The 12,311-nt window shown below is 36.8% G+C and overlaps 3 protein-coding genes across 4 annotated transcripts; 2 read left to right on the forward strand and 1 right to left on the reverse strand.

Moving 5' to 3' along the window:
• Window positions 1–281: 281 nt before the first annotated feature.
• On the reverse strand, window positions 282–2,036 carry ak6 (adenylate kinase 6). The gene is made up of 5 exons (XM_056235237.1): window positions 1,901–2,036; window positions 1,592–1,684; window positions 1,423–1,481; window positions 1,035–1,180; window positions 282–685 (listed from the first exon to the last, which is right to left on the reverse strand). The coding sequence occupies exons 1-5, from the start codon at window positions 1,935–1,937 to the stop codon at window positions 496–498; spliced, it is 525 nt and encodes a 174-aa protein (XP_056091212.1). The 5' UTR covers window positions 1,938–2,036; the 3' UTR covers window positions 282–495.
• A 100-nt stretch (window positions 2,037–2,136) lies between these two features.
• rad17 (RAD17 checkpoint clamp loader component) lies at window positions 2,137–7,330 on the forward strand. Its single transcript, XM_056235236.1, has 17 exons — window positions 2,137–2,265; window positions 2,625–2,710; window positions 2,872–3,120; window positions 3,403–3,480; window positions 3,610–3,772; window positions 3,959–4,095; window positions 4,338–4,390; window positions 4,472–4,594; window positions 4,752–4,821; window positions 4,980–5,091; window positions 5,200–5,391; window positions 5,527–5,612; window positions 5,705–5,851; window positions 6,004–6,150; window positions 6,258–6,378; window positions 6,589–6,646; window positions 6,734–7,330. The coding sequence occupies exons 2-17, from the start codon at window positions 2,666–2,668 to the stop codon at window positions 6,978–6,980; spliced, it is 2,028 nt and encodes a 675-aa protein (XP_056091211.1). The 5' UTR covers window positions 2,137–2,265; window positions 2,625–2,665; the 3' UTR covers window positions 6,981–7,330.
• Window positions 7,331–7,761: 431 nt separating this feature from the next.
• Window positions 7,762–11,778, forward strand: ccdc125 (coiled-coil domain containing 125). Of its 2 annotated transcripts, none has more exons than XM_056235247.1 (12): window positions 7,762–7,893; window positions 8,127–8,424; window positions 8,837–8,895; window positions 9,090–9,176; window positions 9,281–9,358; window positions 9,459–9,544; window positions 10,029–10,111; window positions 10,198–10,310; window positions 10,397–10,504; window positions 10,656–10,809; window positions 11,269–11,381; window positions 11,462–11,778. In XM_056235247.1, the coding sequence occupies exons 2-12, from the start codon at window positions 8,136–8,138 to the stop codon at window positions 11,768–11,770; spliced, it is 1,479 nt and encodes a 492-aa protein (XP_056091222.1). In that variant the 5' UTR covers window positions 7,762–7,893; window positions 8,127–8,135; the 3' UTR covers window positions 11,771–11,778. The 2 variants fall into 2 exon arrangements, with proteins under 2 accessions (XP_056091222.1, XP_056091223.1); XM_056235248.1 differs by having other exon boundaries at window positions 10,656–10,743.
• Window positions 11,779–12,311: the final 533 nt, after the last annotated feature.

A 12,311-nucleotide genomic window follows, 5' to 3' on the forward strand; every position in this document is an offset into this window, starting at 1 on the left:
TAGATTCCTTTCTCAGTTTTAGAAAAAAAAAAATACCCAATTTAATCTAATTATGTTAAGTATAAACTTATTATGTACTTATGAACCATATGATCATCTTTTGAGGAGAAACACCCATGCAATTTAGCATTATTTTTTGTGAGTAAGAGTTGATCCTACCAATTACTAACAGATGTAAAATGTTGCTGGTATTTGGTGGCAGCTAAACAATAATAGATCATTTATCAAAGAATTTTAATTCATCTTTGATCATTTATCAAGGCAGACCAAGACAAATAAAGTTACCCAATATAAAAATATTTATTTCTTCCATTCATTTTGGAATTGTGTTTAACTTATTTCAAATAGAGTAATTATTAACAGCCTCACACATTTTTAGTGCTTAGTGAATAGAACCATACTCTGTCTGGGGCCACACTAACTATGAAATGTGATGTCTATCTACTTTGACATGAACTCAAAAGTGCTTGAGCTTTTCACATATAATGTCCCATGTCAATTGTTGTCTTTCATCCATTGTTCAATCCACTGAACAATTTGATCCAGATTCCTCTCCAGGTCCTCAGGAGTATTACTGGGGAGCTGGTGGACTATCTCCTCCTTGTAGGCTTCCATGGCTTCCTCAAAGATAGTCTGGAAGATCTCACACTGCACATTGTCCTGGAGTTTCTTTCCTATGTACCCTCTGAATATGAAAGATATGAAGCTAAATCACTGCAACAGGAAGCATACAGCCACACAGTATTTAAACAGATTTCTCAACTATACATTTGGCTCTTAATCACAAAGACTGAATATGCTATATGGGTGATTCTTCAATCAGGGGAAGTCTTCTGCCCCTTAGGATGATTCAAAATGCCTTTACTCATTTATAGTGTTGAAATGTTAAAATTGTTTCTTTGCGTTACAGAATTTCCCTGTTTTGCTCAACCCTATCCCAATCTATTTTCAAGATTTCAAGTAGTCAAAAGTGCCACAAATCAAAGTATTACATGCTATAAATGTTATTGTAATCCACTGTACTAAACACAAACCTGCTTTCAAGACGATTGTAGAGATTGGTGTTGTCTGTGCGGAGGACAAAAACAATTTGAAACCAGCGTTCAGGAAAGAAATCACAGCCATGGTAATCAATTATTACGCCTCCATCTCCCATTTTGTCCTCCAGTTCATCCACAACCTAGAATATTAAAATTATCTTTACATTTGGTATATTATTTGCAGCATAATGGATTTGCTTTTGAATGGTGACCAGTGTGGTTTCAATAACCGGCTGAATACCTTACACGTATTTAATAGAACGTAATAAAATACATTTTGTTCAAGACTGAGTTAAACAAATTCTGTGAATATAAATCATCCAAATAAAGGGGAACTACTAAACTAAAACATGCCAATAAGATCCATTACAGCAGTACATACCCTGTCCTCATCCAATATAGGGCACTGGTATTCTTCATCAAATCCATCGAACAACTGACCTGAATAGAAAATACAAATGTAGAGACTAGCAAAAAGTCGCAAAGGAAAAAAAAATCCACATTTTTAAAATATGAACAACAAAATTTGACTGCAATGAAGAGCAACTTACCCTCCTGTGCCAAATCCCCAACATTGACATAGGTTAGTCCTGTTCTCTGAGCCAACTCTTTGCCTAGAGTGGTCTTTCCTACCCCAGGGGTCCCTGTCAATTCATGAGGAAGCATAGCAATGTTTACATAACGTTACATTTTATACCCACCATACATCCCAATTACGTTTGAATGACAGGGAACACTCCAACACATCATCACCATGTCGTTTCTTTTAAAACACACAACTTGCAGTCGCGTATTCGTTTATTTATAACATACGTCTATACTTTTGTATAATTACCAAGAGAAATGTTAAGGCAGACTACCTGTGAGAAGAATGTTTGGTCTCTTCATGATTCTCATTGCAAGGTATCACACGTGGAAAAATGTAATTAATATCACAAATCGTTTTTACACAAATATCAACCGGAGATTCAGTATCAATAAGCAAACAAAAACATGTGATATTCAGTTAATGCGTTGGTCATATCTTCTTATGTGGCTAACATAGATCAACATAAAAACGTGTTCAAATTTTTGGAGCGTAGTTGATGACGCAATCATCGTGCGCCAGCGGAGGGGCGGTTCACCACAGCTTTAAAGGGATAGTTAGCGCGATGTTACTTGTTACTTGCAACAGCGAATAGTCGACATTGTTATACTACAAAAATCATCTGTAGAAATGACCAGGGTGAGTTTGAAATGTACTGCCTAAACAGTGTGTCAGCTACGATTCTGTTGTTTGGCCCGATAACTTGACAATGATTGCTAGCATTCGTAATATCAAGCTAACGGTCAGAAGCGAACTTTCTGAACTTGACTAGTAAGTTTAGTCAAAATGCCCGACAAAGCTTTTATTAAATAAGAGATTAGAATGAAGCAATTTGTCTATTTGAAGAGTGCTTTCTGTTCCCCTTGAGTTTATAGATAGATGAAAGTCAACATTTACCACGCTCGTATTCTCATTTAAGCCTACAGAGTTAGCCTAAATCACATCATCATGCTGTTTTATATATTATGTGAATTATTTGGTTTTCAATTTCATCCCAGCGCAATTTTGCATGGAGTAACTGAATAGGACGTCAGAGTTGATGATGTCAAAACTGTCTCTGGGAGGAAAGCAGTCCTCTGGAAAAGTATGTAACCTACATGAAAGTTCTCGATTCTTAATATCCCCAAAAGCTGAATGTTTTACGTTCTTCAGATTTTAATCTGCACACTGAGAAGGGATGTAGATGCTCTAAATCTACTGATACTGGTGTGTATTATATGTGTTCTGTTGTTATTTCCTGTTAAGAAAAACAACTGGGTTGAACCATCATTTGGTGAACTTTTGGGAGGAGTGAATAGGACACTGAAAAAGGGTCCACTCTCAGGGGAAAGCAAAACTACCAGGTGGCCATCAACTGGGGACCAAACAGAGAAACAATCGAGGAAGAGGAAAGTAGATCCTCATGTGTCCAACAACCAGATCAGTGTGTCAAGTGAAGCATATAAACTAGACCAGGATGAGCCCTGGGTGGATCTGCATGCACCCCAATCACAGGTACAGAAATTGTGCATCTCAGGGGTGCTCAGTACAGATTTAGGAAATCTACTTTTCTGCAGTTTAGTTCCATCCCCTTTCTAACACACCTAGCTGTGTGTTTGAAGTAAAGCTAAACTTAATATAACTTAAGTTTATAAAAAAAAAGTTTCTCTAGTCTAGGTCACACAAACTATTTCACTCTGAGAATACATGTTTATCTGCTACTTAACCATTTCATATTGTTTTGGTTATCTCAATTTACAAGCATTATTGCTTAAAAGGCTTCTTTCTCTCTGATAGGCTGAATTGGCAGTCCACAAAAAGAAAGTCGAAGAAGTTGAAAGCTGGTTGAGAGTTCATTTGGACAAATCAAAAAAGGTCTGAAAAAATATGACATGCATGTTGTGTGATGTATGTTTTAATCACTTGGATATATTTAATATTAAATTGCCTTTTTATATTTAATTTCATGTTTTTTATGTTGTATTTGTTGTTATATCTCCACAGGGTGGCGCCATTCTTTTGCTCACTGGCCCCTCGGGATGTGGGAAGACAGCTACTGTTCAAGTTCTTGCCAAGGATTTGGGTTATCATATTCAAGAATGGTCAAATCCCTCCACCACCTCTCAGTACAAAATGGAAGATTTGTTCACACAAAGCTTTGATCCAGGTCAGGAGTCTTTTCTTCTTACTAGTAATGACTAGTGTACATGTAGTGAAACCATGCATCATGTCTAGTGAATGGGAATTATTTAGCAACCCTATTTTTAACATATAGCAGAATCATTTATAGATAGTTATATCTCAGTCTCTCTGTTTTTGCCAGCTTGTTCATATGACCTTTTTATTCCAACAGATTCAAGGTTTAACAGTTTCCATGGCAGCTCACAAACAGGATTATTCCAAGAGTTCCTGCTAAGAGCCAACAAATACAACCGTCTACAAATGAGCGGAGAGAAACTCACTGAAGACAGGAAAATAATTCTTATAGAGGTGCTGCACAGAACTGCTCTTCAAAAATATTACTATGATGTTGAATATTTAGCTTTATTTGTTTGTGCACATAAAATGCAGACATAAAGCTAAAATACATTTTAGAAAATAGAAAGCACTTAGCAAGTAAAAACAAAGAATTTTACTTTCACAAGAATTGTGATTAAATGAGCAAAAATGGGATGAAAATAAAAAAATAGAAGTTGAATGACAATTTCTCATTGGTTCTTTTCTTTTTTCAGGAATTCCCAAACCAGTTCTATAGGCAACCAGTGTGCTTGCATGATATACTCAGGTGGGCACAAGTACTATATTGAAGTATTTTAATAGCAAGATGTCACTGGTGTCTTTCATGCAATTTTCCTTGCTCTTTCAGGCAATTTATAAAGACTAGCCGGTGTCCATTGGTCCTGATTGTGTCCGATAGCCTCAGTGGGGACAAGAACTCCAGGCATCTCTTCAAGGATGTTCTGCATGAACTCGAAATTCACAACATTAGGTACAAATAAAAAAAAATCATAAAATCTTTACTTAAAAGTTTTCAAACCCAAGGTCGTCAGGTAAAATATCATTTACTCTGTACCTTCAATAAGACTTGAAATATGTAAAAGTATCCCGTCCTGGGTCCTGTTTAGCTAATTATTTCTCTCTTTAAGTTTTAACCCTGTGGCCCCCACCAGTATGATGAAGGTCCTAAGCCGTATTGTGACCATTGAAGTGGGAAAGGTAGGTTGTGTGGTTTGTTTTTCTATATATATATATATATATATATATATATATATATATATATATATATATATATATATGCCTGGTAAGCAGATATTTATGACTCTGAAATCCCCCGTTGTTGTCTCAGCATTTTCTTATCTAAACGGTCTTTGCAGAGTTCAGGCAGGATCTCTGTTCCTGATAAAGCTGCTCTAGATCTTCTCTGCTCAGGAAGCTCAGGAGATATTCGCAGCGCCATCAACAGTTTGCAGTTTTCTTCATTTATTGGTAAGTAAAGCTTTACTGACCAACAGTTTTATATAATATGTTATTATGGTATAGGATTTATAAAATAAAGATTTTTTAAATTATGCACTCATTCATTTCAATTTTCAGACAATAGTCTAGAGAGGAGACTCTGGGCTTCTAAGAAAGGCAAGTCCTCTTCAGCAAAACCTGCTGTAAGGGCAAAGGGGAGGAGCAAGTCTTCAAAATCAACAGACATGCAGGTTGAAAGCCCAGCTATTGGGGGGAAAGATGCTTCACTCTTCCTTTTCAGAGCTTTAGGGAAAATCCTCTACTGCAAACGTTAGTCCATTTCACTCCTATTTTTGAAACTTTCTTGCTGAAATGTTATTCTATGATGACTGTGTTATAATGTACATGATGAACTGCATGTAAATTCATTCATATTTATACAAACGGATGGCATATGATTTTTAGGTGAAAGCTATGACAGCTCTCAAGCACCCAAACTGCCTCCACATTTAACAGATCATCAGAGGGACAAATTGCTTGTTGATCCAGAAGTAAATATTAATATATATTACATGTTACAATTTTATTTTTTAAAATTTCTTTAATGTTCTAACAATCTTCTGATTTATAATATTTTCCTCAGCTTGTCATTGAGCGTTCTCATATGTCAGGTGAATTCTTCAACCTTTACCTGCATCAGAACTACCCTGACTTCTTTTCGGATGTGGAGGATATAGCACGGGCCAGCGAGTACCTCTCTGATGCTGACTTCCTGACAGCAGAGTGGAGTGTGAGTGCAAATGCTGTCAGACTTCCATAACAACACACATAGGGATATGTCGAGTTACTCTGATTGTACTGCACATTTAAACCCAGAGGACTATCATCATGTAGTATCTTCGCAACAACTGTTTTGTTTTTCTGGTGTTCCTCTTTTCACAGTCAAGGTCGACTATGTTGGAATACGGCTCATCAGTGGCAACTAGAGGCCTTATGCACTCAAACTCTTCTCGAGCAAAAGCCAACAGCCAGTCCACTGCCGGTTTCAGGCCTCTTCATAAACCGCATTGGCTTCACATAAATAAGACGGTATATATATATTTTTTTTACTTTGGTGCATTTACATTATTCAGCATTTTAAAGAATTGTTGAATTTATTAAATGTTTATATATTTTAACTTTTAATTTTGTGATAGTATCGAGAGAATTACCTGACCGCACAGTCGCTCTTCTTAAATTTCTGCCTCACCCCTGTGAGCCTCCTGACAGAACTGGTGCCTTACCTTGCAAAGCTCACCAACCCAATGAGAAATCAAGGTGAACATGTGACCTTGGCATCTGCAAAATATACAATTAAATGTTCAAATTGAATCAGACTGCATAGCATAATCTTTAAAGTTAAATATGTTTATTATTTTCCTGCCTCCTCCAGCATGCAAGAGTTTTCAAATTGTGGGGCATTTCTCTTCATACTTTTTAATTTTTTCTATAAGTGATTTAATATATTTTTTATATTTGTCATATCAGCTCAAATAGCCTTTATCCAGAATGTTGGACATCTTTCGCAAAAGAGGGTTCCTGGAAGGTAAGGTAAACAAAACTTTGAAGTGTTGTTGCATTTGAAATGTCTAAAATATTATTGAAATGGTTTAATAAATGGCTTTATTTGCAGGTTGAGACTTGAAGCACTTGGTGACAAAGACCCAGGCATTTTAGATGCTGACAGCGAAAATGAAGAATCTTCTGCTGCTCAGCACCTTGAACCAGGTACTACACCAGGGAATGCCACAACTGAGTCCAACTTGTCAAATAGCCAGGATCCTCCCGGAGAACTTTCTGCCAGCCAGCCCCAGCCTGCAAGCTCTGAAGCCCTTTTGGATGAGGAAGACCTCTTAATTGAAGACTATGACAGTGATTGACCGATCACAAGTTATGGACTTATTTAATATCACTTGCTGGCCTGATGCAATTGTTGAACATTTACATTGTTTGTTTTTGTTTTTAAGATGGTAATTATTTGTAGATATTTATGAGCTTCAACACAGTATGTTGATGTTGAAAATTGTTCATATGTTCTTACTTGTTGAAATGTACCTGTTTTGTACATTGTTTCAGCAGGTTTTTTGAAAGTATCTCTAAAACAGAGACAATTTACAGCCATAATTTAAGTTTAATGTTGTCATGGTCTAACAGTGCTCTGGGACTGAGAAGGATAATCTGTTCTTCAGTCAAAGAGGTGACTATAATAAATCAATGTTTGCAACTTTGATGGCTGTTTTTGTTATTTATTTATTGGGAAAATCTCTGAATCCATATTAGTTACTGCAAAGCTGGGGTCTGTGAAGATGCAGGGAGTCCATGGTATGTGTTATATTTGTTATGTTTTAAAATGACATTACAAATGTTTCAAATATTTTTTGTGATTAACTTCATAGCTTTATTTTAAATTGTATTATTTTATCATAGTTAAAAGAAACATCCTCATCTCTGCGGTTGCTCCTAAGTCTTATTTTTATTTCATGTCTTGGGGGTGGAGAATCGTCCAAATGGACACGCAAAAGAGGAAAGTCAGGATAATACTTGTAGGCTATGTTATGAACGATTTTCTGAAAGCTGTTAGTGTCTTAGCTCTGGGACTGTAAAGCTTGAAACCCCTTGCTATAGAGCGACATTTCTTGATCTATAGTACGTACTTTTGTAATAAAGCACCTGTCAAGACAGACACGCCCCTTTGCAGAAGTTTCACTTCGTCAAAGTAAGCGGAAAGACATTGATGTGGAATTTCGCCGTTGTTCTTGTCGGCGAAATACAAAAACATCTCCCCACGGACAGGTAAGTAATGGTTATGTATTCTTCCTCTACACTCAAGGAATGCTGAAAGTTTCGTTTTACGTAAGTAAGTTTACAGCTCGATTTAACATTTCCATGTCTGCTGTTTTGACTATCAAACCTTATTTAAATATATGTCACTTTTAATGCATTTAAATATGGGCTACGCAGTACTCAACATGCTTGATATACTTCTTTTTGTGTCTAATGCACTCAGTCTTTTTTTTCTTCAATAGTTTGTTGTGATGCAGGGTGAGGGTTCATGCCCTCAATGCCTCACAGAAGATGACATGATGACAGAGGGGGATCTGGGTGATGGCATGGGGGCCAGATCCAGAGGACATCATGACCATCTCCCACAAATAAAGAGCAGGGGGAGGTTTCTGGACTTCTTGTCCCAGTCACGGCCAATCAAAGGGGGCAGCGAGAGAAGCAATGGACCATTCTCCTGGACATCATGCAGAACTATGTATGCTGTTTTTAGGGAAGAACTGGAAGCTGAACGAGTTGCACAGCGGGAGAAAAGACAGTCTGGTTAGTTTTCTGGACTTTCATTTAAAGTAATTTAAACCTGTCAAACCTCTTTGATTCCTTCATGGACACAGAGCAGACTAATCTATACTGTATGAACCACATAATAAGTGAGTTATGTTTAAAAGCTTTACAAAGAGGATAACTTCCTGGTAATATACTCCAAACTCTGTAGGGGTTATTATTCGCATGCTCTGTTGATTTGTGGTGTTTGGTGAAGTTAACACCTGATATTTCTTATCAGGGAGTTGACTTTGTGTACTCCCTTGAGCAATTCTTAAACAAATATTCAACAATAGTCATTTGAGAACCACACTACTACCAGGATATGATGTGTTGGCAATAGAAAACCATGTGCCGACATGCAAAAAACAAAAGTATCTTATTTTCTAAATGTAACGGCATTCTTTTGTAGAAAGCTCCTCTGAGGACACAAGTGAAGAGCTGCAGAGAAGACTACAGGAGGTCACAGAGGTAAACTCACAGATTTGCACTAATGAATGTAATAAATATAATAAAAGATAAAACACAATAATTTGCCATGTCTCACACATTAGAGTCACAGAAAAGTGGCTCCTTTATGAGTTTTTTTAATGGAGTAAAAAAAGATTTATCTTTACAAATGAACATGTCTCAGGTGTATGCAAATCTTCTTCGCTTAATATCAGGAAGTGGAGCTGTTACGCACCGAACTGGAGGTCACTCATCGCCACCTGGAGGGGAAACATGAGGCTCTTAGGATCTTGCAAGGACAGGTATTTAAAAATGTTATGATAATTAAAATCATTATTGTTTAATTGAAATCTAATTTATTAGCCTATAAGTCATTTATGAAGTGTGCTACATTTTGTCCTTGAAGGCAATCTTGGACAAAGCTACTTGTCATACTAAAATTATGCTTCAGAAGAGTGAAGAGAGGACCAAGGCCCTTGAAAAGGTGTCCTACTCAAACAACTACATCTTAAAAAAAAAAAAAAATTGAATTCAAGCATATCCTGAAAATAGGGTCTCATTCCTGTGAAATTGTTTCCACACAGGAGGTTAATGCACTGCAGTGGGAGATCACTTTCAACCAGGTGCAATTCAAGAATGTGGAAAACTCATGGAGTTTAAAGTATGAGAGGTATACCCATGCAAAAAGACTATCAGTTATTTTGTAAAAGCATGTTATAGATGTTATGAACAGTTCATCCATGTTTCATTTTTTGACCTTGCAATGTTTCATCAAAATATCATAACTGGGCCTTCCAAATATTTAGTGCACCCTGCAAGCTTGTGTCCTGTCCATCTGTTTCTACTTGTGAGGGCAATGCCCAGACCTCAAAATCCAGTCAACAATTAATGGATAGAACCAAGTCTCCATTCTACGTTTTTCCCCCAATAATCTGTTACCCTCGGATATACGTCACAATGGTCACAATACAGAAGAAAAGATTTGCTGCTACTTCCATTTCAATGTGAAATGCCATCTGCAACCCATTTTGCTTTATTTTGATTTAAAAAAAGAGTCCTTTCTAATATTGTATCCATTGATTAAGACTTTAAATATGCATTAAGGAACTATAAAAATGCCCACATCTCACTGGTTCATGTAAATACCACCTCAGGGTGTTGGCAGAAAATGAAGCCCTAAAGAAAGCACTAGAGGAGAAAATGAAAGAGCACATGGAGCAAAGGACAGAGAATGCATGTAAGTCGCATCGTATTTCCTACTTTTATTTGATGACCCAATAACTGGTTTGTTCCCAGTACATATTTATGCATTCTGTGTCTTAGCTCTGAGCCAAAAATGTCTGGAGCTCCTGTCGATGCTTAGTACTAAGGAAAGAAGGGACTTCCAGAGGACCCAGCCTTCCTGCAGCCTCAGAACAGACGGTTCAGCTCTAGAGGTAATGTTGGTGAATTGTAGTCTGTGTTAAATAGCTCTGTTCTGTAGTAAACAAACAGCTCTCTGTCCTCTTATCTTGTTGTTAAGTTGGCAGTGTATGGGGCATGCCAGTGTAACTCTAATGGGGGCAAGCCATGCTCTTGTGCTAGAAGTGCTGCTGCAAGCCGTAAACAGGTTCTCCAGCTCAAGCAAGAGGTACTCGTCTTGTATTTGTCAATACTTCAGTTCCATTACCTTGTAAATTAACCCTCTTATTCAGCCAATGCATGTATTAAAACCAATACAGGGCTGGCTTTGCTCATTTGTCTTTGAGGGTCTTGTAACACAGTTTATTTTTCTGCATTAGCTGGAGGAGCAGCAGAAGAGGAAGGAGGAGGCTTACGTCATGATGGATGCTTTCCGTATCGCCTTTGAGCAACAGCTCAGGAGAGTCGGTGAGAACGTGCTCCGACAGGCTGAGACAGACAGACACCAGCCGCATAACCAAAGACATGAGAGGGGTAAAGGGCTGTTCAGTTTTATAGCTAAAACCTGAGGATGGTGCCAAATCATGACATGCAGTGCAACGTATTTCACCTTCATTGAAGATATCCACAGAAAGCTTACCTAAGATTTAGTGTCAGTAAAATGTCAAATCACCAATCAAATCTGACAACGATGTTATTGTAAATTGTGCTTTTTTTTTGGTTCAAGTGAAAGCCCAGTGTTATTTTAGTATTATTTAAATGCTATTGTAGGTTTTATGAATATTTTGAATTAGCTCTTGTTTTTATGTTTCGTTTTTGTTTTTATTTCAGTTTAATTTTTAGTAATTTTGTAATGTGCTTTCATTACTATTATTTTTATTTTTTATTAAATATTATTATTCAGGTAATTGTAGTGTCATGTGGCACAATGCTGTAATTTTATAATGGGATTCTTTTTATTTCCAGTAATTAATTTTTATTTTTATTTCAAAGAGAAGCGAGGGTCTCTCAGTGTAGGTGAAAGACTCAAAAAAATTCTGCCCACAACAAGCGAAGAGAAGATAACAGCCGATTCAAATGAAACACTGCATATGCTGCTTGATCTGGTCAGTACTATATTTTACTCTATATATTCCCTCACATTACATTTTGAGTTCACTAATTTTAAATTGTCTTCCTCCTTCAGTTAAATGACAAAGAAGAGGCCTTGGCACATCAGAGGAAGGTGAGCTACATGTTGGCACGAAACACTGAAGACTTGGAAAAACGTCTCCAGATGCAGCTAGAGGAACTGGAACCCTCACACAAAGACAGTAAAACAGAAACAGAGGCTTTTGAGGAGAGTGAATGGAGCAGAGAAGGAGACGGTAGTTGCTCTGTAGACAGCCATGGATCACAACACCTCACTGTCCCTGACAGCCCTACAGCTGATGATGAGCAGACCTCCAAATCCACCGAAATTAGAGAAACTAAACCTGACAATAAAGATATTTAAAAAAAGAAGGAAGTTTCATGTTGTATTTTTTCGAAAGTAAAAATGCCTGCATTATCTTCATATTATATGCATACTATTACCTAGAAACTTGGACAGCAGGTAACCCAGAATAACCTAGGATAACAGAACCAAAATTACCCATAATTCTAACCACAAACTTGCAATAAAATAAGAGTTGATAGGATCCATAATGCACATCTAAATAGATTAGAAAAATAAATCCTACCCATCCATGCATCAAAAGCCAACAAACAAAAAATCTGAACAGAATGACATTGCTAACAAAAACTGCTATCAATCTTTCATTTGTGTCTCGACAGCGAAACAAAAGTTTTTTTTTTAGTAAATCTTTGGACAAAATTGATTGAATGTATGCTTTTCAATTAGCCTTTTGATCCAACAGCGCTTGCAATTATTGTTTGTAGATTAAAAGTGCCTGTGTATACATTTCTTTACAAAATAAAAAAAAATCATACATTTCAACAATATTTGCCACAAGTGTGTTAAAATAATATTTACATTATCAGTATTTACATTTTTT

This window comes from Rhinichthys klamathensis, unplaced genomic scaffold (assembly GCF_029890125.1).
Source record: "Rhinichthys klamathensis goyatoka isolate OS25496 unplaced genomic scaffold, OSU_Roscu_1.1 h1tg000417l_1, whole genome shotgun sequence".
Classification (NCBI taxonomy): domain Eukaryota; kingdom Metazoa; phylum Chordata; class Actinopteri; order Cypriniformes; family Leuciscidae; genus Rhinichthys; species Rhinichthys klamathensis.